The following is a 21,678-nucleotide window of genomic DNA, read 5'->3' on the forward strand; positions in this document are numbered from 1 at the left end:
AAAAAAAAAAAAAAAAAGAAACAAACAACAGCCTTATAAGAACGGATTATAATTTCTGTGTAATTTTGTGTTAACATTTAAAAATGTGTATTTTCAAAATTAAGATTTTAGTTCAAGTGTAATTTAAAAAAAATTCTATCTCTGAACTGGTATCTCTAAGAACAGTAATTGTAATTTGATTAAAACCAAACCAAACTACAAATCTTTTTTTTTGTTTTTTTCGGCGGAACCGGGGATTGAACTCAGGTCCTTGCGCTTGCCAGGGAAGCGCTTATTCTATTGAGCCATCTCCCTGGCCCATACTATGAAATCTTTACAAAGTACTACATAGAATAAAATTTCTAGCCTTTCAAGAATTACAGACCCAATCCAAAAAATGAGTATCTGAGATGAATATATACTTCTCAGATAGAGAAATATGAACAGCAAATAAATATATGAAAAGACATTCAATATCATGGGCCATTCGAGAGATACAAATTAAAACAACAATGAGATTCCTTCTCTCGGAGAAAGAACAGCTATCATCAAGAAATCAATAACAAAAGTTGGAGGGGCTGTGGGGAAAAAGCAGCCCTTCTCCATTGCTGGTGGGAGTGCAGACTGGTACAACCACTGTGGAAATCAGTGTGGAGATTCCTCAAAAAACTACAAGGTCTCATTGAACACAGCTCTTCTCCTACTGGGTATCTTCCTAGAAGAATTAGAAACATTATACCACACCGATATATGTGCACCCATGTTTATGGCAGCACAATTTGTGATAGTTAGATCCTGGAAACAACCCAAATGCCTATCAACTGAGGAATGGACAAAAAAGATGTCAGCTCTGTTGGAGTATTACTCAGCTATAATGAAGGATAAACTGGAGACTTTTATAGGTGAACGATGCAACTTAAGAACATACTCACAAGTGAAATAAACCAGATGCATATGTGAAGCATCGGATTGCCAAAAAAACATATTGTCTCCTTACCTAGCTTTTAGTAAGAAGCTAGAGTAAATAAGATTCAAAATATACAACAAATATTTTAAGATAGGAAGAAACTTCAATAGGAAAGAGAAACTGGGACCAGGAAATGGAGAAGAGCAAAAGCAAAAAATATATACATAACAAGACATTTAAGACAGTTATACTACTAATTTTTCTTAGTTCATTGAAAAGAAAGGTTTGCACTAATACTGTTTGGACAATTAAACATCTTGTACTCCAGTACCTCAGGATAACAATCACTGTTACCCTCCTATTATCTTGTTTTGAAATTTTATTTTTTTCACATTGAAAAGAAAAAGTTATAAATAAATAATAAAAGAAAGCTATAATAGTTTCTCTAAACACAGACATCACTGAAATTTCCTTCTCTTTTGAGGTAATTTCTCACAGAAACAATATATTTAAGAAGACTCCACATGCTTGACGACGGGTTAGGAAACAGTTTAGATTTAGTGGCTCAAGACACCCCAGTTCAGGGGAACAGTAGACACACACCACCGGTCTCCCGTGCGAGCACAGTGCACACCCGAACTTCTGCAGACAGCCCAATGACAGATACTCTGATTTTAGCTGCTTTCAGGGTCTTCATCACATTCCAGAAAGGGAGGTATTCAGAAAAGAAAAAAATATTTCATTGAGAATTAATGTACTTGAAAAATAATGCTCTGAAAGCTATTGATAAATTCACTACAGAATTCTCTTTATTACTTTGGATTTTTTTGTCTCTGTTTTTGGGGGCACCAAGGATGAAACCCAGGACCTCTTTTAAACATATTTTTATTTTTTCCAGTATATAAAATATTCTTAGTACATGAGTGCAGTGCGTAAGGTTTATACTTCTTGTGTGGATGGAGCTGGCACTGTACACAATACATTTCAATTGCTTTTTCCATCCCCTTTCTCTTCCCAGGGTCTTGCTTTGTGGTTCAGGCTGGGATATTTTTTGTACCAGGAATAGAACTCAGGACTTCATGCATGTCAGGCAGGTCCTCTGCCACTGAGCTATATCCCTGGCCCTCAGTATGGGTTTGAACTCACTATATAGCACAGTTGGCCTGTGGCAATCCTCCTGCCTCAGCGACCAGAATGCTGGGATTACAGGAATGTGCCACCACACCCACTTCTTCCTCCCCTTCTTAAGAAAGTTTTTTTGTCTTTTAATAGTGTCTCACTTTGTAATTCAGACTGGCCTTCAACTCACTATGGAACCCTGGCTGGCCTCACACAAGGGGCAATCCTCCTGCTTCAGCTTCCTCAGTGCTAGGATTATGGGCATGCACCACAATGCCTGCTAAAAAATTTTATCATTAAACATGGTCCTGTTTTTGTTTCTGTAGTGCTGGGGATTGAACCCAGGGCCTTATGCATGCCAGGTAAGAATTCTACCACTGAGCCACATCCCCAGTTCTGGAATAGGGTCTTGCTAAACCACTAAATTGCCCAAGCTGAGGTTGAATTTGCAATCCTTCTGCTTCAGCCTTCCAGAGTGCTGAGATTACAAATATGTACTACCATACTCTCTATGACTCAGTTTTGAAGTATTGGTCCTACCTTAATCAGATCATAAATATTGGATGGATCACAAGTTGTAAGACTGCTAAAGATGATGAGGACTTCTCTACTGGTATGTCCAGGCATGTGTCTAAAGAAGAGATAAAAACATATTCCACTTAGTTATAGCAAATTACACTACCAAAAAAAAAAGGAGTATCTAGAGGAACAGTAAACATGGTTTATATATTTAGACTATAGAACATCTCATTTGTTTCAACACTGCAGGGGAATGAACTGAACATATTTTAAGCACTTTAAATACTTTTTCTTCTTTCTCTTTTTCAATGCTGGTCATGGAGCCCAGGCCTCATGCATGACAGGCAAGTACTCTACCACATAGCTACAACCCCAGCCCTAATAAACATTTAAAAAAAAAATTAAATAAAAAAAAAATATATATATATATATGAGAGAGCACACAGGAGTGAGATATTACACTTTCTTTAAAAAATATATATTTGGTACCAGATCTCACTATGCAGCTCTGACTTGTAGAGATCCTCCTGTTTTCAGCCTCCCCAGTGCTGGAATAACAGGCATGTGCCACCACGCTCAGTAAGAGATATATACTTCTTTAAAAAATTATATATTTAAAGAGTTCTCTCAAGTTAGGGGGGCAGAATGATAAATGATACCGGCCAGTTCCATGAAGCTTATAGTTCCATAAGTTTATTTCATACAAAGTCTAAAGTATTCAATGAGAGACATGACCATATAGCGGGAATCAAGGTACGTACATGTGACTTACAGTTAACATATTTCCTTCTTAAAGACTGCAATTTAATCTCCTGAGGATTTGGTTTTATTAATCTGAACTTTGTTCCCTTGTGGGCCACTTAATTAAATGACGACTCCATGAGAGATGAAAATGTGTGAGCTGTTTCTCCTATGCTAGGGAAGGATTTCTATAATTTTTGGAGCACATTTAAAGTTAATTATAGATTTCACTGTTATCTTCACCACTCATAGTTATTGCCGAAGAGCCTGCTTTTATAATTTGTATTACCTACTCATCTACTTCAAAACTAAAAGATTATTATATATAGGCACAAGGTCAAAGATAAGACAGCCTATCCGGAGATAAAAAGCATGAGCTTTAATTTAAGCACACTGCTTATTTTCTTTGGGATTTTGCTATAATCCACAGTAGGACTTGCAGGAAAAGTGCACTCCTAATTAGTAGATGTATATTACCAACTCTCGTTATGCCATACTAAATGCCACATACAATCTCATAGCCCTTTGGCGGTACTGGACTGAGAAATGAACCCAGGCCCCTCACACTGAGCTCTAGCCTCAGCTCCAGCCCCTACCTCTTCTGTGAGACAGGATCTTGCTAAGTTGCCCAGCCTGGGTTCAAATTTGCAATCTTCTTCCCTCAACCTCTCAGACTTTCAGGACTATAAATGTGCACCACGACACACAGCTAGTTTTCCTACTTACCTATTTTGTTGTAACTGGCTTTATGGAGATTCCTGTTAACATGTTATCATTTCAATTAATTAAAGACACTTCTGCACCAACTTTCAATAAGAAATGTAAAATACTAACTTCAGAGTCTGCATGGCCATGCTTAAGGAATTATAAAGAGATGGTTCTCCATGGCAGGTCATATCTACAGCTTTCTTCAAAGATGTTATGTGTTTCCTCGGGTTTCCTTAAATTAAATAAACAATTTACTTTTAATAAAATGCCATATACACAACATGAAAACGCTGGGCAACCCATTTGGGACCTTTTTTTTGTCTCTAAGAAGCTATTCCCCAAACCTTTTCTCAAAAAATTTTCCTATGTTTAACCTCTGAAAATGAAAGAAAGAAAGACAGACAGACAGACCCAGACAGAGAGAATATGCTTCTTCCAAAATTTAAGTATCTATGATCTTTTTTGTTGTTACCAGGAATCAGACTCAGGGCCTTTGCTCTTACCAGGCAAGCACTATACTGCTGAGCTGTATCCCTGGCCCTACAGGTCTATGATATTAAAGAACAGAATGTCTTCAATTTATGTTTTTATCAAGTTGCCTTTTTTCCAGGGATATTTGATAATCTTCATACTGAAAATACAAAGAATCTTATTTTTATATGCAGTACTGTTATCATTTATGTATAGGTGTCCCCCCAAAGCCTCAAGCAGTCACGGGGCAGCTCCTGGAGTTTGTGATTGATCATAGTGGACAAGGATGCTGCACTTGCCCTGGGGCAGGGAATCTGCATTACAACGTGTAAGTAGGAGAAAGAAGCTAGTTAGTTATCTGAGCTGCAGCCCCTCCTTTTGCTCTCTTGCTCTTTGCCTCCACCATGAAATGTTCTCTGTCATTTGCCACTCTGCCTTGGAGCCAGCTGAATATGGACTGAAACCTCCTGTAACTGTGAGCTAAATAAACCTTTCCTTCCTTCATTTTGAGTGTTGGGTATCTGTCCCAGCAACAAGAGAAGAGTAACTGACACCAATACTATATTTAACAATAATGGGCCAGCCAGATAGCTCAAGGGACTCAAGTGCCTGCTCAGGCATCCCCAATGTGCCACCCTGGCCCCACCTGCAGGACACATTGCACCGGGAGACTAGGTGTGGTGGTGCGTGCCTGTAATCCCAGTGCTTGGGAGGCTGAAAACAGGAGAATCACTGAGTCTGATCTATGTAGTGAGGCCCTGTATACCCTATACTAAATATATATATATATAAAAAAAAACAATAACATTAACCTTAGATTACATAACTTTTCATACTTCATATTTCTATATTTCATCTTTTCTTTTTTTCTTTTTTATTGAGGCAGGGTTTCATTACACAGTTCAGGCTGGCCTTCAGCTCACTTTGTACTCCAGGCTGGTCTCAGATTCACAACCATCTTTCTGCCTCAGCCTCCCGAGTACTGGAATTATAGGCATGTGCCACCATGCCCAGCTTATTTCATCTTTTTTTAAATTTCATCATTTTCTAAATGAATATATTTTTGGCTCACACACACCACCATGCCCAGCTCAAAAAACAAAAAAGCAAAAAAACACTGGCAGGGCACAGGGTACTGGGAATAGAATGCCAGACCTCACACTTGCCAGGCAGGTGCAAAGCCCTTGAGGTACATCTCTGACCCCATGAAAAAATTTAAAACAAGTATACTGTCATATTTTCATATCTCTGAAATGAGCATGTGTCTTGCTACCACTGGCAAGACAGTAGCTATAATGCAGTCTTTTATACATGTCATTTCCTGTCACTGAGCAAACCCATGAATGGCTCCTTATATGATCAGTATTATTGCTTCAATTGTGTTATATATGTTCCCTGCTACTCAGGCTCAATGTAATGGCTATTTTAAGTATTTTTAGTAAGGTTATTAATAAACTTATTATTGAAGCAAAATATTCATTGATGGGAAAATGTTGGCCATTTTCAATATTTTTCTTTTAAAATTTCTTTTTAATCATTCATTCATTCATTTATTTGGTACAGGGTATCACTGTGCAGCTTGGACTCAGTGTGATTCTCCTGTCTTAAGTCTCCCCAGCACTGGGATTACAGGTGTGCACCACCACGCCTGGTTTGGGTGGCCAGAAAGGTGTGCCCAAGTTCTGGGGCTGGCACAGCATGCGGTACCGGAGATCGAACTCAGGTCTTTGCGCTTGTCAGGTAGGCGCTTAAACTGCCAAGCTATGTCTCTGGCCCCTTCAATATTTCTCTTGAAGGAAAAAAAATAAAGAGGTTGGCAAGACTTCATAAAGGAAGCTTTTAACAAAGAAGCAAAGCAGCATTCTCTTCTGTAACATCTAAGGTAACTGAAGTAACACCTGAAAAACCTGCCTATAGCAGAGGTGGTGAACCTATAGCATTCGTGATGCAGCCAACTGTTATCATTAAAAACTCTAAAAGGTTTACCCTCACTGCCCTATACCATGCAAAGCAGTGTAAATGGAGGAAAAACTGCCATAATAAGTGACACATGAGGCAAATGACTGAGAAGCTGGTGTAACCACATGTCACGTAATGTGTATTAAAGTTTAACTGCAAGGGCTTTCACTTTCTATTTTTCCTCTTTTTCCTTTTTGAGATGAGGTCTCACTATGTAGTATTTTTCTTTTTTTGGTACCAGGAATCGAACTCAGGACCTTGTGCTTGCCCTGTGCTGCTGAGGTATATCCCTGGCCCTTCACCATGTAAGCAAGTCTTGAACTTGCTGTGTCTTCCAGGCTGGTGTTGATCTCAAGATCTTTCTGCCTCAGCCTCCCAAGCAGCTCAGATTATAGGCGTGCTCACTACATCTGGCTCCAAAGGTTTTTAAACTTCATACATATGACCTCAGTGGTACACAAAATTTCTCTACATTTGGGGTGAGAAAGTTCTTTGTTATTTTTTTCACCGTTTGCTAATATTTTTTTTAAATTAATTTTATTGAGAAACAAATAGCAATGAGGCAGTTTCAAAACTAATAGGACAGTTTCAAAAATTAATACATTACATATTGTTGTCTTCATAGTGGTTATTCATAGTACAAGATGTAGACATGATATCCTGTCCAAACACTATTAGTACAAATCTTTCTTTTCACTGAATTAAGAGACAGTAGCTGTCTATACTAATTATTTTGTATATACAGATACAAAATGGTCCTTCGTTTATATCCCCTTTTTTTGTTTAGTTTTGTCAGAGAAGGGTATTCCATTGCCACTTAAATATTGTAGGTACATGAATTCAGCAAAATAACCCAATATAGTCCAGCAGTCCACAATAGTAGTGGGTTATCCATAGGACTGGGAATGTCAGAAGTTGTTGACTTGAGCCTTTTATAGCTCAGCATATTAATATGGCTTTACTTTTTATTCCTTACTTTATACTTTTCTGCTGGATGGTTAAGACTAAGATAAAGCAAGACCTATATAACAAGAAATGTAGGGCTGGAGAGATGGCTCAGTGGTCTAAAGCACCTACTTGGAACAAGCTTAGCAAAGCATCAGGGACCGTGGTTCAATCCCCCAGCACCACATGCCAGCCAGCCCCGCCTCCTGGTGGGCTGAGCTGGCCACACACACACACCACACACACTCACTCTCTCAAATAAATAAAAATTAAAAAAAAAATGTAACTTCTGTATCTGATATGGTCAGTCGAATTGGAAAGTTGAGAGAGGAGGGGGAAGCTCCTGCCTCCATCATACTTAGGGCAACGCGACGCCAGACGGTGGCCAAACTCTTCACTCTCCTGCCATGCTGGCAACTCATGGGTGGGCAGACCGTGAGTAAGACCAAAGTCGCCTGCACCCAGACAGCAAGGGCCATGTAGGGCTGTGGTCAGGCACCTTTTCATCTCACAGGAACCTGACCAAAGGCTGAAGCCAGACAAGGCCAGGATGCCTCGAGACTACTACTACCTGTGTCAGCACAGCCCACAGGGGCACAGGGCCACTCACGTCCAAGCTATGGTAACCTAGTGATGACATCTAGTGCTACAGACCCAACTGAGGGCCTTCCTGACACTCCCAGCCAAAACCATTCTCTTTTCTTGCGACTAGTTTCTTGGATCAACCCAGGTGAACAAACATCTTATTCTTTATTGCCACAGTGAAAAACTATTAATAAAAATTGTGTCATTCCCTTATGTGATGCAAAGGGAGAAAATCAGATTTGATAGAGCTTTTTTACCAAAAAAAAAAGGGGGGGGAATTAATGACGTCAGTTTGTAGTGACACACATAAAAAAGAAAAGGGAAACTGTCTTTTTTTTTTCGTCTCTTTGAGACACAATTTCATTGTATACTTCAGGCTCACATTGTAGCCCAGACTGGCGGCCTAACAGCGATCCGCCTGCCTCAGCCTTACAAGTGCTGGGATTATAAGCATGCACCACCAGGCCCAGCCATTTTTTTTTTTTTTTTTTTTTTTTTTTGGTGGAACTGGGGATTGAACTCAGGCCCTTGCACTTGCCAGGGAAGTGCTTATTCCACTGAGCCATCTCCCCGGCCCCTATTATTATCTTTTAAGAGGCTAAAATTAAGTTAACTATGTTATGCAAGTATAAAAGTGGATTCATTAACAGTAGCTATAATGGAGTTTTTTTTATACATGTACTCTTTAAATTAAACTTTTAAGTTAATTTTAACATTTTAAAAACTTAAGTTGAAATTAAGTAGATTTTATGAATGGTTTCAATAAGACTATTTCAGTATTTTCAGTACATATTAAAGACTGTACATATCTTAAGGAAACAAATTCACATTCACAGTAATACTATTCACCACTGTGCACAACTCAGTTTTTTATTTTTTTTTTTTAGAACTCAGTTTAAAGCAGTTAATCTTATATTCCAAGAGTTTAATGGAAAAAAAGGGCATTATTAAATTATTTTACCTAAAAAGCATAGAGAAAGGCTTCACTTTACAGGTTACAAGTTCCAGTAACTGAAGCCAAGTCCCTGAGTACTGGAAAGGTAATTTGATACATACCTGAGAGTTCAGTCAGCTTTTCAGCTCTTTTACTCTTAGTTACAATTATTCCAATCTCAAAATAAAGACAAAAATGATTATTAATATTTTCATATAACAAATGATTTCTTCTTGATTAAAAATTTATGTAAAATAAATTAGTATACCTATAAAAGAAATAAGCAACGTACAAGAAACATTTCTTCATGGTATTTTTCTGAGTTTACTACACACTGTTAAAATTTTTTTTATTTTTTATTTTTGGCTGATTCAGGCTGCCTTAGGGTGGGTCTGGCAAGGACTGTGGAGCTGGGGATTAAACTGCGGTATCCTGCGCTTGGCTTCGTTTGCATAAACAGGCGTTTAAACAATTGAGCTAACCAGCAGGTCCCCTAAAATTTTAGTTACTTTGCTTTTTGCTAAATGTACCCCCAAAAGTATACAACCTAGTGGATCAGGTGGATCACTTAGCAACTGATAGAATGTATGCCCTATTTTTATTTTTTATATGCCTTATTTTTAAAAAACAAACTAGTGTATTTGGTAGCAAAATATCATTTAGCTACATACCTGACTGATAGGATTTTGGTCAAAATACTCTTCAACAAAGTACTCCAACAACTGTTTAAAGAGAACAAAAAGAAATATTATGTAAGGGCAAAACAACAAATACAAACAACTACAATTATGTTTTATCAAGGATCACTTCTCACATCCTGCTTTTGTCTTTTTCTTTCTGTGCTGTTAAGGATGGAGCCCAGGGCTCTGCACAAGCGAGGAAAGCATCTATCACTAAGCTACACTCCCAGCCCATTTGTCACGATATTTAAGCTTAAAGATTTTCAAGAAAATGTTTAGTTGCAAAAATATTAAATAATATTAAATAATAAAAACTATATCTGAAATGCCAAGTGAGAATACAGGAATGGCCTACTTTTTTAGATATGATTTTGTTTTGTGGTACTGGAAGTTGAATTCAAAGCCTTGTTAATTTAGTGAGCTACATCTCCATGCCCTGTTTGTGACAGGGTCTTGCTAAGTCACTGAATTGTCCAGGCTGGGCTCAAACTTGCAATTCTCCTGCTTCAGCCTCCAGATTATGGGGACTACAGGCATTTACCAGCAGGCCCAGCTTGAACAAAATAGGAGTAAGCACAATGACAAGCACCTTCTGTTCCAGTGACTTAGAAAGTTGAGGCAGGCAGATCTCTCATTTGGCCAGGCGTTCAAGGCCAGAAAAGATTCCAACTCAAAAAGAAAAGCAAAACAGAAATGATGGAAATAGGAAAGACCCAAAAGAAGACAGGGATGGGAGAACAGGAAGATGGAAGATAGGGCTTTATCAACTAGGAACACTCTCATGTTTGTAAGTTGAGAAGACTGATTCAAGTAAGTGAATGGAGAATTAAGATTCAGTTAGGATGGTGGCATACGCCTGTAATTCCAGCACTTGGGAGGCTAAGGTAGGAGGATCACTGAGAGTTTGAGGCCAGCCTGGGCTACAAACTGAGCTCAAGACCAGCCTAAACTTCACAGGGAGCCCGTGTCTCAAAATGACAGAAGGTTGGCTAAGAAAAGGGAGGGGTCAGGGAGATAGCTCAGTAGAATAAACGCGTGCCTGCAAGCACAGGGTTCTTAGTTCAATCCCTGGTACTGCAAAAAATAAAAATAAAAATAAAAATAAAAAAAATAAAGAAAAGAAGAAAAGAAAAGGGACAAGTTCCCCTTGCTGGGGAGGCTGAGATAGGAGGATCACTACGAGTCTAAGCTGTGTAGTGACACCCTGTATCAAATAAACAAAGGATTAAAAAAGAAAAGGGACAAGTGACAAAACAAGATTCTGACTTGGGACAGGAAGGCAAAAATTAGACCTGCATTGGGTCAGGAAAGATAGTTCAGTGACTTAAGTGCATGCCTGGCAAGCACAAGGTACCAAGTTCAATCCTGGTACCAAAAAGTAGAGAGAGAGATACAGAGAAAGAGAGAGAAATTAGACATGCATAATTAGCAGACGAGGCTTATTTCTTAAACTGTACAACAGCACTTCTCTTGGTTGTCATTTAGATTAAGAAAAAAGTGTCACTATTATTTTTTCTTCCATTTAGCATATACATGTATTTTTTTGCCAATAATTTTGTTGTTTTATTTTAAAGAAACCAAAAAACAAACTTCCAAAACAAGATGACAGGAGGATAATAGTTAATACGTTGCATATTATTATCTTTAAATTAGTTACTCAAAAAAAAAAATAAATAAATAAATTAGTTACTCAGAGTCCAAGTTATCAGCAGTTAGTAAATGACTTTTTTTTTTTTTTTAACATTTATTTAGTGTGTGTGTGTGGCCAGCTCAGCCCACCAGGGGGCGGGGCTGGCTGGCATGTGGTGCTGGGGGATTGAACCGCGGTCCCTTGTGCTTTGCTAAGCTTGTTCTAAGTAGGTGCTTTAGACCACTGAGCCATCTCTCCAGCCCCAGTAAATGACTTTTAAATGAATTTACTGTACCTTTAATGTACATGTCAGTCTATTAGGCTTTAAATCTTGGTCTTCCATTGTCCTCGATCCATCTACCACAACATACAGGTGGCGCATCTACCAAAAAGGAAGAGGACAGGCTTCAGTCACACCTTTCACAAAGAAGCAAAAACAGCATTTAATATTCACATATTCTGAGCATAGCTTCTTATGTATTCTTTTTTTTTTTTTTTTTTTTGCGGAACCGGGGATTGAACTCAGACCCTTGTGCTTGCCAGGCAAGCGCTTATTCTATTGAGCTATCTCCCCAGCCCCTTATGTATTCTTTTTAAAAAGTGTGTTGTTTTATTATTGTTTGCTCTGCTGGGCCAGAATGTTTCTCTAATCCAAACTAGTTCCGTACCAGTAAAAGAAAAAGGTAACATACCATTCCAAGTCGGACTTGTCCATGATGTTCAAATACTCTGTTAAAATTACACAACATTTTAATGGAATACCATATGCTATCCAAAGTCAACAGAACTTGCCAACTAATCTGCAATTTTTAATGAAGTCAATTATTAACTTTTGGGCTACACATGATTATAGAGATTGTGGGTAGTTCCCAAAGTCAATTTTGGCTTACTGAGGTCAGGCGGTATTACCAGTTCTTTGCACCTATCCAGATAACTATGGGCCAGTTTCCCCGAAACACAGCAGAAATGAAGCACTCAGCATAGTTACAGGTGGGCACAAAAGGCTCAGGGACAGTTTTTGGTCACAACACACTTAAGAAGAATTTACCTACCTTTTTCTCTTTGCCTTGAAAAGAATGTCTTCTATTGTAGCTTTAAGTGAGCCTGATTCATCCTCTTTAAGAATTTCCCTGTAATAATGGTTTAAAATGTAAGCTAAAAATAATTAACTCAATAAATAAAAATGTCTGTAGATATCTGTACATGTGTGTTCACAGGATGATTGTGTATAACAGCCAAACTGTAAACACCCTAAATGTCCATCAACTGGTGAACTGATAAATAAAAATGTGCTATGACAGTATAATGGAATACTATTCAGAAAATTAAAAAAAAACAAGTTTGGTATGGTGGCACATGCCTGGAATCCCAGCTACTTGGGAGGTTGAAGCAGAAGGATCAAAAGTTCAAGGCCAGCCTGGACAACTTAGACATTAGCTCAAAATAAAAATGAAAAGTACAGGGGATATAGCTCAACTGTACAGCACCCGCAGGCCTAACCCCCAGTACGTCCCTATAATCTCACATAGAACCAATTCAGCTACTGGAGGCTAAGGCAGGAAGACTGTGAGTTCAAGGTCAGCCTTACAACATAGTAAGATCCCAGCATAAAGAAAAGCAACAAAGCACTAATATACTTTACAACATGAATGAGACTTGAAGCAGTAAGTGAATACCAGACACAACACATCATATATATATATATTTTTTTAAATTTTATTTATTTATTTATGTGTGTGTGTGGCCAGCTCAGCCCACCAGGGGGCGGGGCTGGCTGGCATGTGGTGCTGGGGGATTGAACCATTGTCCCTGTGCTTTGCTTAGCTTAGCTTGTTCCAAGTAGGTGCTTTAGACCACTGAGCCATCTCACCAGCCCCACAACACATCATATATTACATGATTATATTTTTGGGAAATATTCAGAAAAGGTAAATCTATAATAAACAGAATATAAATTAGTATCTCTAGGCAGTGAAAATGGAATTAACTGTTAAGTAGTGATGAAGGACTTTAGTGGAATGGTTAAAGTGTTCTTAAAACTGAGCTGGGTGAGGGGGAGATGGCTCAGTAGGATAAGCACTTGACTAGCAAACACAAGGATCTGAGTTCAATCCCCAGTTCCACAAAAAAAAAAAGTGTTACACAAAACTGAGCTGGGTGAGGTGGTGCACCCCTGTAATCCCAGCACTAGGGAGGCTGAGGCAGGAGGATTGTTGCAAGTTCAAGACCAGTCTGGGCTACAAATTGAGCTCAAGGCTAGCCTGAACTACATAGTAAAGCACTGTTTCCTCCCCCCCCCCAAAAAAAAAAGTGTTCTTAAAACTGGTATATAATAGTGGTTGTGAGCCAGGGAGATAACTCAGTGGCATAAGCGCCTGCCTGGCAAGCGTAAGGTCCTGAGTTCAATCCCCAATACCAAAAAAAAAAAAAAAGTTAGTGGTTGTACAACTCAAGCAAATTTTCTAAAAACTGATGGAAGTGGGTGATTTTAACACATATAAAGTAATTTTAATAAAGATGTAAGCAAAGAGAGATAATATCTAAAAGAAAAAAAGTGGCCACAATGCCATACTTACCAAGTTCTCTCATAGCCTCCTTCCCATCGCTTAGTTCTTTCAGGTTCTTCGTCCATATTTTCGAAAGTGTATTATATTAGTCAGCACTCTGTAAAAGCCATAAATCCACGAATGTTCTAAACATGTTTGTCACAGTTAAATAGAGGAAAAAAGCAAAAAAAACCAAAAAACAAAAAACAATTGGCAGGCATGGTGGAGCCTGCCTTTGTAATTCCAGTGCTCAGAGGTTGAGGCAAGAGAATCAGTGCATTTGACGCCAGCCTGGACTACACAGAGTTCAGGACCAGCCTGAACTACAAAGTGAGACCCTGTCTCAACAAGCAAACAAACGGGTACGGTGGTGCACATCATACTACCAACTACTCTGGAGGCTGAAGTAGAGGGCTTGCCAGCTCAAGGCCAGCCTGGGCAACTAAGCAAAATTCTGTCTCAAAATAAAATTCAAAAGAAAAGTGTGGCTATAATTCAGTGATAAAAGCACTTGCTTAGCATGCAGGAGGCCCTGGGTTCGAGCCCTCGTACCAGAAGGAGAAAAATTAGAATACAATGTCATCTTATTTTTTGTAGTTTACTCAGTAACTGTTATTAGTAAAAATAAATATCCTCTTGGAAATCTTATTTCCAAAAAAGAATATGAATATTTATGGACAACATACCAATACAAATAAACACCTTTTACAATTTATGAAAAAACAAAAATGCTCTATAGAAACGACACAAAACAAGAACACAGAATTATGGGAGTGAATACAGGAATAGCTGAAAAATTAACCACAAGTGAGAATTAAAGATAACAGAGCAGTAAGTACCTGAAGACTCATTATATTCTCGCTCTACCTTTCTTTGTGAAGGTTTTTTTTTAAGTTTATTTATTTATTTGGTGTGTGTGTGTGTGTGTGTGTCCAGCTCAGCCCACCCGGGGGCGGGGCTGGCTGGCATGTGGGGCTGGGGGATTGAACCACAGTCCCTGTGCTTTGCTTAGCTTGTTCTAAGTAGGTGCTTTAGACCACTGAGCCATCTCACCAGCCCCTTTGTGAAGGTTTGAATTTTTTTGTTTTTGTTTTGTTTTGAGATAGGGTCCCGTTATGTAACCCAGGTTGGTCTCAAATTCACAGTGACCCTCCTGTCTCTGCCTCCTGAGTGCTAGGATTACAGCTGTGCATTACACCAGGCTTTAGGTTTGGATTATCAAGTTTTTAACAATGAAACCTATCATTTCCAAATAGCTACATGCTTAAATCTCATAATTCAAAAGAACAAAAATTAGAAGCCAGTTATGGTGGCACACATCTGTAATCCCAGCATTTGGCTGAGGCAGGGGGAACACAAGATCCAGGCCAGGCTGGGCTACAATGGAAGTTCAAGGCCAGCCTGAATTGTACTGTGAGACTCTGTCTCACAACAAACAAAAATTGGCCGGGGAGATGGCTCAGTGGAATAAGCACTTCCCTGGCAAGTGCAAGGGCCTGAGTTCAATCCCCGGTTCCAAAAAAAAAAAAAAAAAAAAATATTACCTCAAATATTAAAGGAAAAAGATAAAGTATTTATTTAGCCATTTCATAAATACAACAAATGGTTTCGTCTGCAAAAAGGATGAAGAGTAAGTAGTTTTCTCTTTATTCTTTTCTATTTTTTTTTTTTTTTTTCCCAGAACACTGCTGGCCCTTACAGAAGAAACTGAAAATGCATCTTTAGCAATCTCAATGACCAAGGTTACCCACGTAGCAATTCACTAATAAATGTCTGGAAGCTAATGACCACCACTCTTATAGAGTATTTGTTGTAATTATAGAGGCCAAAGGTAACTTGCATTAATCTCATGATGTCTCAATAAATTATTATTCTGTATTTTTAGGGAAGGATCGACAGGGCATTCAGGGTCTCACTACTAGATCAGACTTGTAGTGATCCGCCTGTTTACAGTCTCCCAAGAGCTGGGATTACAGGCCCAAGTGCCACCACGCCCAGTCTCAATTGGATCTGCATGAGCCCCGGGAGTGGGCCTGGGATCAAAATCCTGGACACTGGGCCTGCTTGCAGGTGCTTTAATCTGCTGAGCTATTCGGCCGGCCCTCAATAAATTATTAATAAACTACTTAAGATTTTTCTTCTCCTGAAGTGTATGCATTTCTTGGCAGACTCTGTAAATATAAGGCATAACCAATACTTTACCCTCCATTTATATCACTGCTTTTATTGAAAATACTTTAAAGGGGCTGGAGAGATGGCTCAGTGGTCTAAAGCACCTACTTAGAACAAACTTAACAAAGCACAGGGACCACGGTTCAATCCCCCAGCACCACATGCCAGCCAGCCCCGCCCCCTGGTGGGCTGAGCTGGCCACACACACACACCACTTTCTCTCTCTCTCTCTCTCTCTCTCTCTCTCTCAAATAAATAAAAATTATAAAAAAAAAAACAACAACAAAGTGTTGAAAATACTTTAAAGAAGGACCTATAAATGGATCTATGGAATTAAAATCCACTGACAAGACTCAGCGTGGTGGTGCACGCCTATAATCCTAGCGCTTGGGAGGCTCAAAACAGGAGGACCACTATGAGTCCGATCTGTGTAGTGAGACCCTGTACTACATACATTAAAATACATAAATAAAATCCACTGACAAGTTGGAGGCTGTTCCTAAGGTATCGCTGCTTTTTGCAGCACCTGCTATATCCCAATTCTGTACACTTCACGCTGAATTAACAAACGGTACACTCTGTGTAACAGATTAATTTCTTTCAGGAAATTTGGTGATCTGCTGTAAAACCAGCCAAATTACAAGTGACAATAACTTTAGCATCTGTGCTATTCCACGTGTGGTAGCACAGTATACAGCGACTGAACTGAACCTTTGATCCTATTTTCAATATTTGTGGTGAGGTCAACTATTCATCATGGAGACGGAGGTCGATAAGCTAGAACTGATGTTCCAGAAAGCTGACTCTGATCTGGATTGTATTCCATACAGGCTAGAATATGAAATCAAGGCTAATCACCATGATTCAGCAGGAGAGAAAAATCCAGTAACGCTCATAAAGGAATTATCAGCCATAAAGTCTCGATACCAAACTTTGTGTGCACGTTTTAAACCTGTTGCTATTGAACAGAAAGAGATCAAGAGCCGCATTTATACTACTTTGAATAAAACTATGACCATGATAGAAGAACTACGAAAGCTAACAGATGTGGAGCCGTTACCACTGACTGAAGAAGAAAAAACTGGAAGAGAACAGTTAAAATCTCACATGCCACACTTATGAAGAAATGGAATTGCGAAAGAGAACTCTGTGGAAGAAGAGATTAATTCCAGAGAAATATAAAAAGATGTCTTGTTAATAGTTCTTGATCAGCCAATAACAAATGGTGGAGGGGCTTTGGAGAAAAAACCTTCTGTCCTGTTGGTGGGAGTGCAGACTGGAACAACCACTGTGGAAATCAGTGTTGAGGTTCCTTAAAAACCTAGGATTGGAGGTCCATTCAAGCCAGGTATTCTCCTTCTGGGTATTTTTCCAGAAGAACTGAAAACCTCATACCACAGTGATATATGTGCACCCATGTTTATAGCAGTGCAAACAGCCCAGATGCCCATCAGCTGAGGAATGGATAAAGAAGATGGGTTATTTTTACACAACAGAGTATTACTCAGCTATAAAACAGAATAAATTTGAATATTTTGTCAGTAAATGTATGCAACTAGAGACCATACTCTTAAGTGAAATAAATCAGACCCATATGTGTAAACATCATATTGTCTCCTTAGTGTGAGAACTTGAAAGAGAAAAATGGAATCTGAAGGATACAACAGACACTGGGAAAAGGGAATGAATTTATTCAAAAGGAAATAGTTACTGAGTTGAAGAGATGAGGGAGTGGAGGAAAGAGAGATATCTACGTATGCAAACAGGATGGTTTGGACAATGGTACATTTCTGTGCATTTCTGTTGGTCTATGGAAAGGAGCAAATAATGCTTAAATTGTTTTTTCTTCTTTTTTTCAACTGCTGATACTTAATTCTCTTCTGAATTTCTTACACATTTCTTTTTTTCTTCCAATTTTTTTGTGCATTTTTCTGATAATATGAATAACTGGTTGGAAGACAACACTATCCATTGCAACAAATACTATGAAATTCACATTACTTTGTTAAGTGAAATTCTGTATCACTTGTAATTTTGTCTGCTTTAATACTATTTTGTACTCTATTTTTTTGTACTCTCTTTAAAACATAAAAAAAGAAATAATTGGATGAATTAAAAAAAAATAGTTCTTGAGTATAGGTGAGGAGGTCAAGGAGGAAGAGAAGGAGGAGGCTTGGTTTGGGTGACTAGGGAGCGATGCCTTTCCTAAGAGAAGAATTAAGAAGGGCAGATATTATATTAATAAAATGCAGCCAGAGTGGAGTGGAAATAAAAGGATATATATAGTTTTGTAATTTTGGGCCAGGGAGATGGCTCAGTAGAATAAGCGCTAGCCTGGCAAGTGCAAGGGCCTGAGTTCAATCCCTGGTTCCACAAAAAAAAAAAAAAGTAATTTTAATTAAGGAAGTCCCTTAATACTAATTTTGTACCTGTTTTCTTTTTGTATTATTGGGATAACAGATGTTCCGGCTTATCATAAAAGAATGCACATTTTAGTCTGTCATTGAGTGAATGAATTGCATTGGGAATTAAAGTATACTATAAACAACAACAAAAAAATTGTGGTGAACATCAGAAAAAGAACGCACAACGTTCTCAATTATTTTGTTAGATGAGACTGAAACGCCACCTGCAAAGAAACGAGAGGCGCGCCCCGCACAGCTCTCGGGAAGGCGCTTCCTGAGGAGACAGCCGGTTGCCACCGGGCCCGCTTTCCACGCGGGAGCTCGGGGCTCCGAGGCGGCAACCCCGCGAGCTCGCGCCCGGCCGCAACGCCAGTGCCCGCTGGGCCTGGGGCCGAACCCTGCCCGCCACGGCCCTCCCCTGCAGCGCCAGCCAGGACAACTCGGGGGCTGCTCGCCCGACAGCCTTCCCGGCGTCTCGCTCACCCTCCCGCCCCGATGGCCTCGCTCCCTCCGCGGACTTACCGGCCAGACGCGCACCACTTCGAGCCGGAAGTGCCGTGCGGCTCGAAGCGCGCCGCCGACGCTCTTCCGCAGCGCGCTGGGACCGCGTAGAAACGTTCCGGGTGTTGCGGGCAGCGGCTGCCGGAGCGCGGCGCGGAGGAGCAGCGGTGTCTGAGCTGAGGCTGCCGTGCAGCTGTTGTAAAGGGCGCGCAGAGCCGGGCGAAGGAAGCTGTTCATCATACTCCTCCCTGGGGGAGCAGCTTTCCAGGCAGAGACCCGAGGCCGAAGCCCCACGGTGTGGATCCGTGGGCGAGCATGCAGCAGCTGAATGCAGTGCAGCTGATGAGGTGAGTGAACTAAATCTTGTGACTAGGGTGAGTGTGTTTTATGAGAAAAAAACCAGAGGTTTTAGCTGAGCGGTTGGAAGGGTGTGTTGTAGCTGCAGGATTGGTGGGTGGGTCAGATCAGTTCAGCTTTTTAGGTAAACTGAGACTAACACAGTGAGGTCATTAACATTGCCACTCCTGGGAAGTGGAGAGGCAAGGCAGCCCCACAGCCTCAGGACAGGGTTAGGACCGGGAGGGATATAGTAAAAAGGAGCTACAAGAGCTGAGATGTCTTTCTTTCCCATCGGCACATCCATCCGTTGTTTATTTTGTCTTGTTGATACCAAAATCTTCCCCCTATGTATCAGATCTGCATTAAAAATGTTGCCAGAAGGTGTCCTGCATGGTACTGGGAAGAACAGACCTGGATTGAAACAGACGCTGGATTTAAAATCAGGGTCTGGCCCAGCATGGTAGGTAGCACATATGCCCATAATCTCCACACTCTAGGAGGACAACGCACGGGGATTGCCGAGTTCAAACCCAGCCTGGGCAACAGAGATCCAGACATACAAGAAATAAAAAGGCCATGGGTTCAATCCCTAATGCCGCAGCAAATACATAAATACCTTAGATCACACTCTGATACCAGCTGTGGGCCTCAAACTATCGCAGCCTAAACCAGGGAGCCTACATGTAAATAGGAGATGCCTCCACCTACCACCACACAGGGCTTGGTGGCAGCAGTTGTTTGTAAATCTTGGTAGCCACAAATTATAAAGGAGGAAAAGAAAAAATTAGCATTGCTGATTGTTTTCCAGTGCCAGGAACCTTTCACCCTTGCGCAGGACACGCAACCCCACACTTTTTCCTTTCCTTTTTTCTCTTTCCTACACCATTTCACTCATTCTTTCCCCACTTTTTCCCTTTCTTTCTTGCACTGCAGTCACCCATCCTATTCCAAGAGAGGGTGAGTGCCCATGGGCCAAAGAGCTGTAACTCCAAGCCAGTTCTTATTTTGCCAACCTGGGAAAACTTTCTATTAATAAAAACCATGAAAAGGTCAGAGGAGTTGCTCAACAAATTTGAAGCGTCTTTGTAAAGAGACAGGTGCATTAAGAATTTCCCCGCCAGGGGCTGGTGGGATGGCTCAGTGGTCTAAGGCACCTACTTGGAACGGGCTTGGCAGAGCACAGGGACCGCGCCACATGCCAGCCAGCCCCGCCCCCTGGTGGGCTGAGCTGGCCACATACACAGACACACACACACACACACACAAAATAAAATAAAAATAAAAATAAAAAATTCACTTTAAAAAATTTCCCCGCCAGATGTGGTGGCACATGCCTCAGAATGTGTAATCCCAGCACTCAGAAGGCTAAGGCAGGAGGATCACTATTAGTAAGACCCTGTACCAGATAAATGATTTTTTAAAATGTAAGAAACAAATTAATAGAAATTTTAGGCAGGGCTCATTAAATCACTAAGTTGCTCCCAGTGGTCTAGAACTTGGGATCCTCCTGCTTCAGGCTTTCAAAGAGCTGGGATTACATACACCACTTTCAGCTCCTCATCTTTGTTACTTCTATTTGTTCTATCCCTGAAAGCATTTGTTCACCACCTAGGAATAGTTACATGCCATGCTTAATGTTTACCTACTTGGCATTAAAAGAATTCAAAGCTGCAAATGGGACTGGAAGAAAAAACATTTTTCCTCCTTCAGTGGTACTGGCAATAGCCCTGGGCCTCTGCACAGAGCCATGTTCTCAACCATTTTGCTTTGTTTTTTGAGACAGTGTGTTGCTAATTTTTCTGGGCTTGAATTTGTTATTCTTCTACATCAACCTTTCAATGCTGGGATAACTGATGTAATGTTTTCTTGTTTTGTTTTGTTTTCTGTATTTTTAGGGAAGGGCCTACCGGGTCTCATTACTAGATCAGACTCATAGTGATGCCCCTGTTTACAGCCTCCCAAGAGCTGGGATTTCAGGCATGCACCATCACCCCCAGTCTCACTTGCCCTCTCAGCATCCTGGGGGCAGGGCCGGCATGGCAGGCCCAGGGATGGAACCCCTAGTCCCTGGGCCTGCTTGCAGGCACTTTAATCTGCTGAGCTATTTGGCTGGCCCTAAACATACGTGTGTGTGTGTGTGTGATTTCTTGCACTTTATTAGCTTTTACAAAATCTGACATTTCTGCCATTTCTGCTACCTATTGAACAGACAATGTTGTTGGGTACAAGGCAAAATTAAGATGAGAAATTCAGATGCAAGTGTCAATCATCTTTGCACAATGATAGTTTATATGGTTGTTAAAACTACACCTATCCTAAAATCTCTCTATTGATAGCTAAAGGCCTCAGGAAACCTAAATAAAGATCCAGTCCGTTCTGTTAAGGGCTCAAATTTTGTTTCTTTATGAGTTTGGAAAATGAAAATTGAGGGACACTGGATTCAATTTTTCTCTATATGTTTCTTAAACTACAGGGAAATTGGTAACGAAAGATAACATAGACCATGCAAATTTCCAGGAAGGATTAAAGCAATAAACA

The 21,678-nt window shown here is 40.1% G+C and overlaps 1 protein-coding gene and 1 pseudogene across 1 annotated transcript in view; one reads left to right on the forward strand and one right to left on the reverse strand.

Moving 5' to 3' along the window:
- Positions 1 to 18,901, reverse strand: part of LOC101563296 (general transcription factor IIH subunit 2) — a 28,367-nt gene extending 9,466 nt beyond the window's left edge. The window contains exons 1-10 of the mRNA XM_004623023.3: positions 18,823 to 18,901; positions 13,754 to 13,841; positions 12,230 to 12,307; positions 11,870 to 11,906; positions 11,473 to 11,559; positions 9,539 to 9,589; positions 8,990 to 9,044; positions 4,100 to 4,205; positions 2,546 to 2,636; positions 1,490 to 1,577 (exon numbers count right to left, since the gene is read on the reverse strand). Coding sequence (XP_004623080.1) covers positions 1,490 to 1,577; positions 2,546 to 2,636; positions 4,100 to 4,205; positions 8,990 to 9,044; positions 9,539 to 9,589; positions 11,473 to 11,559; positions 11,870 to 11,906; positions 12,230 to 12,307; positions 13,754 to 13,809 — 649 coding nt within the window. The 5' untranslated portion in view covers positions 13,810 to 13,841; positions 18,823 to 18,901. The remainder of the gene's footprint in view (positions 1 to 1,489; positions 1,578 to 2,545; positions 2,637 to 4,099; positions 4,206 to 8,989; positions 9,045 to 9,538; positions 9,590 to 11,472; positions 11,560 to 11,869; positions 11,907 to 12,229; positions 12,308 to 13,753; positions 13,842 to 18,822) is intronic.
- On the forward strand, positions 16,652 to 17,017 carry LOC101563687 (annotated as a pseudogene).
- Positions 18,902 to 21,678: the final 2,777 nt, after the last annotated feature.

This window comes from Octodon degus, unplaced genomic scaffold (genome assembly GCF_000260255.1).
Source record: "Octodon degus isolate 3935 unplaced genomic scaffold, OctDeg1.0 scaffold00001, whole genome shotgun sequence".
NCBI classification, from domain to species: domain Eukaryota; kingdom Metazoa; phylum Chordata; class Mammalia; order Rodentia; family Octodontidae; genus Octodon; species Octodon degus.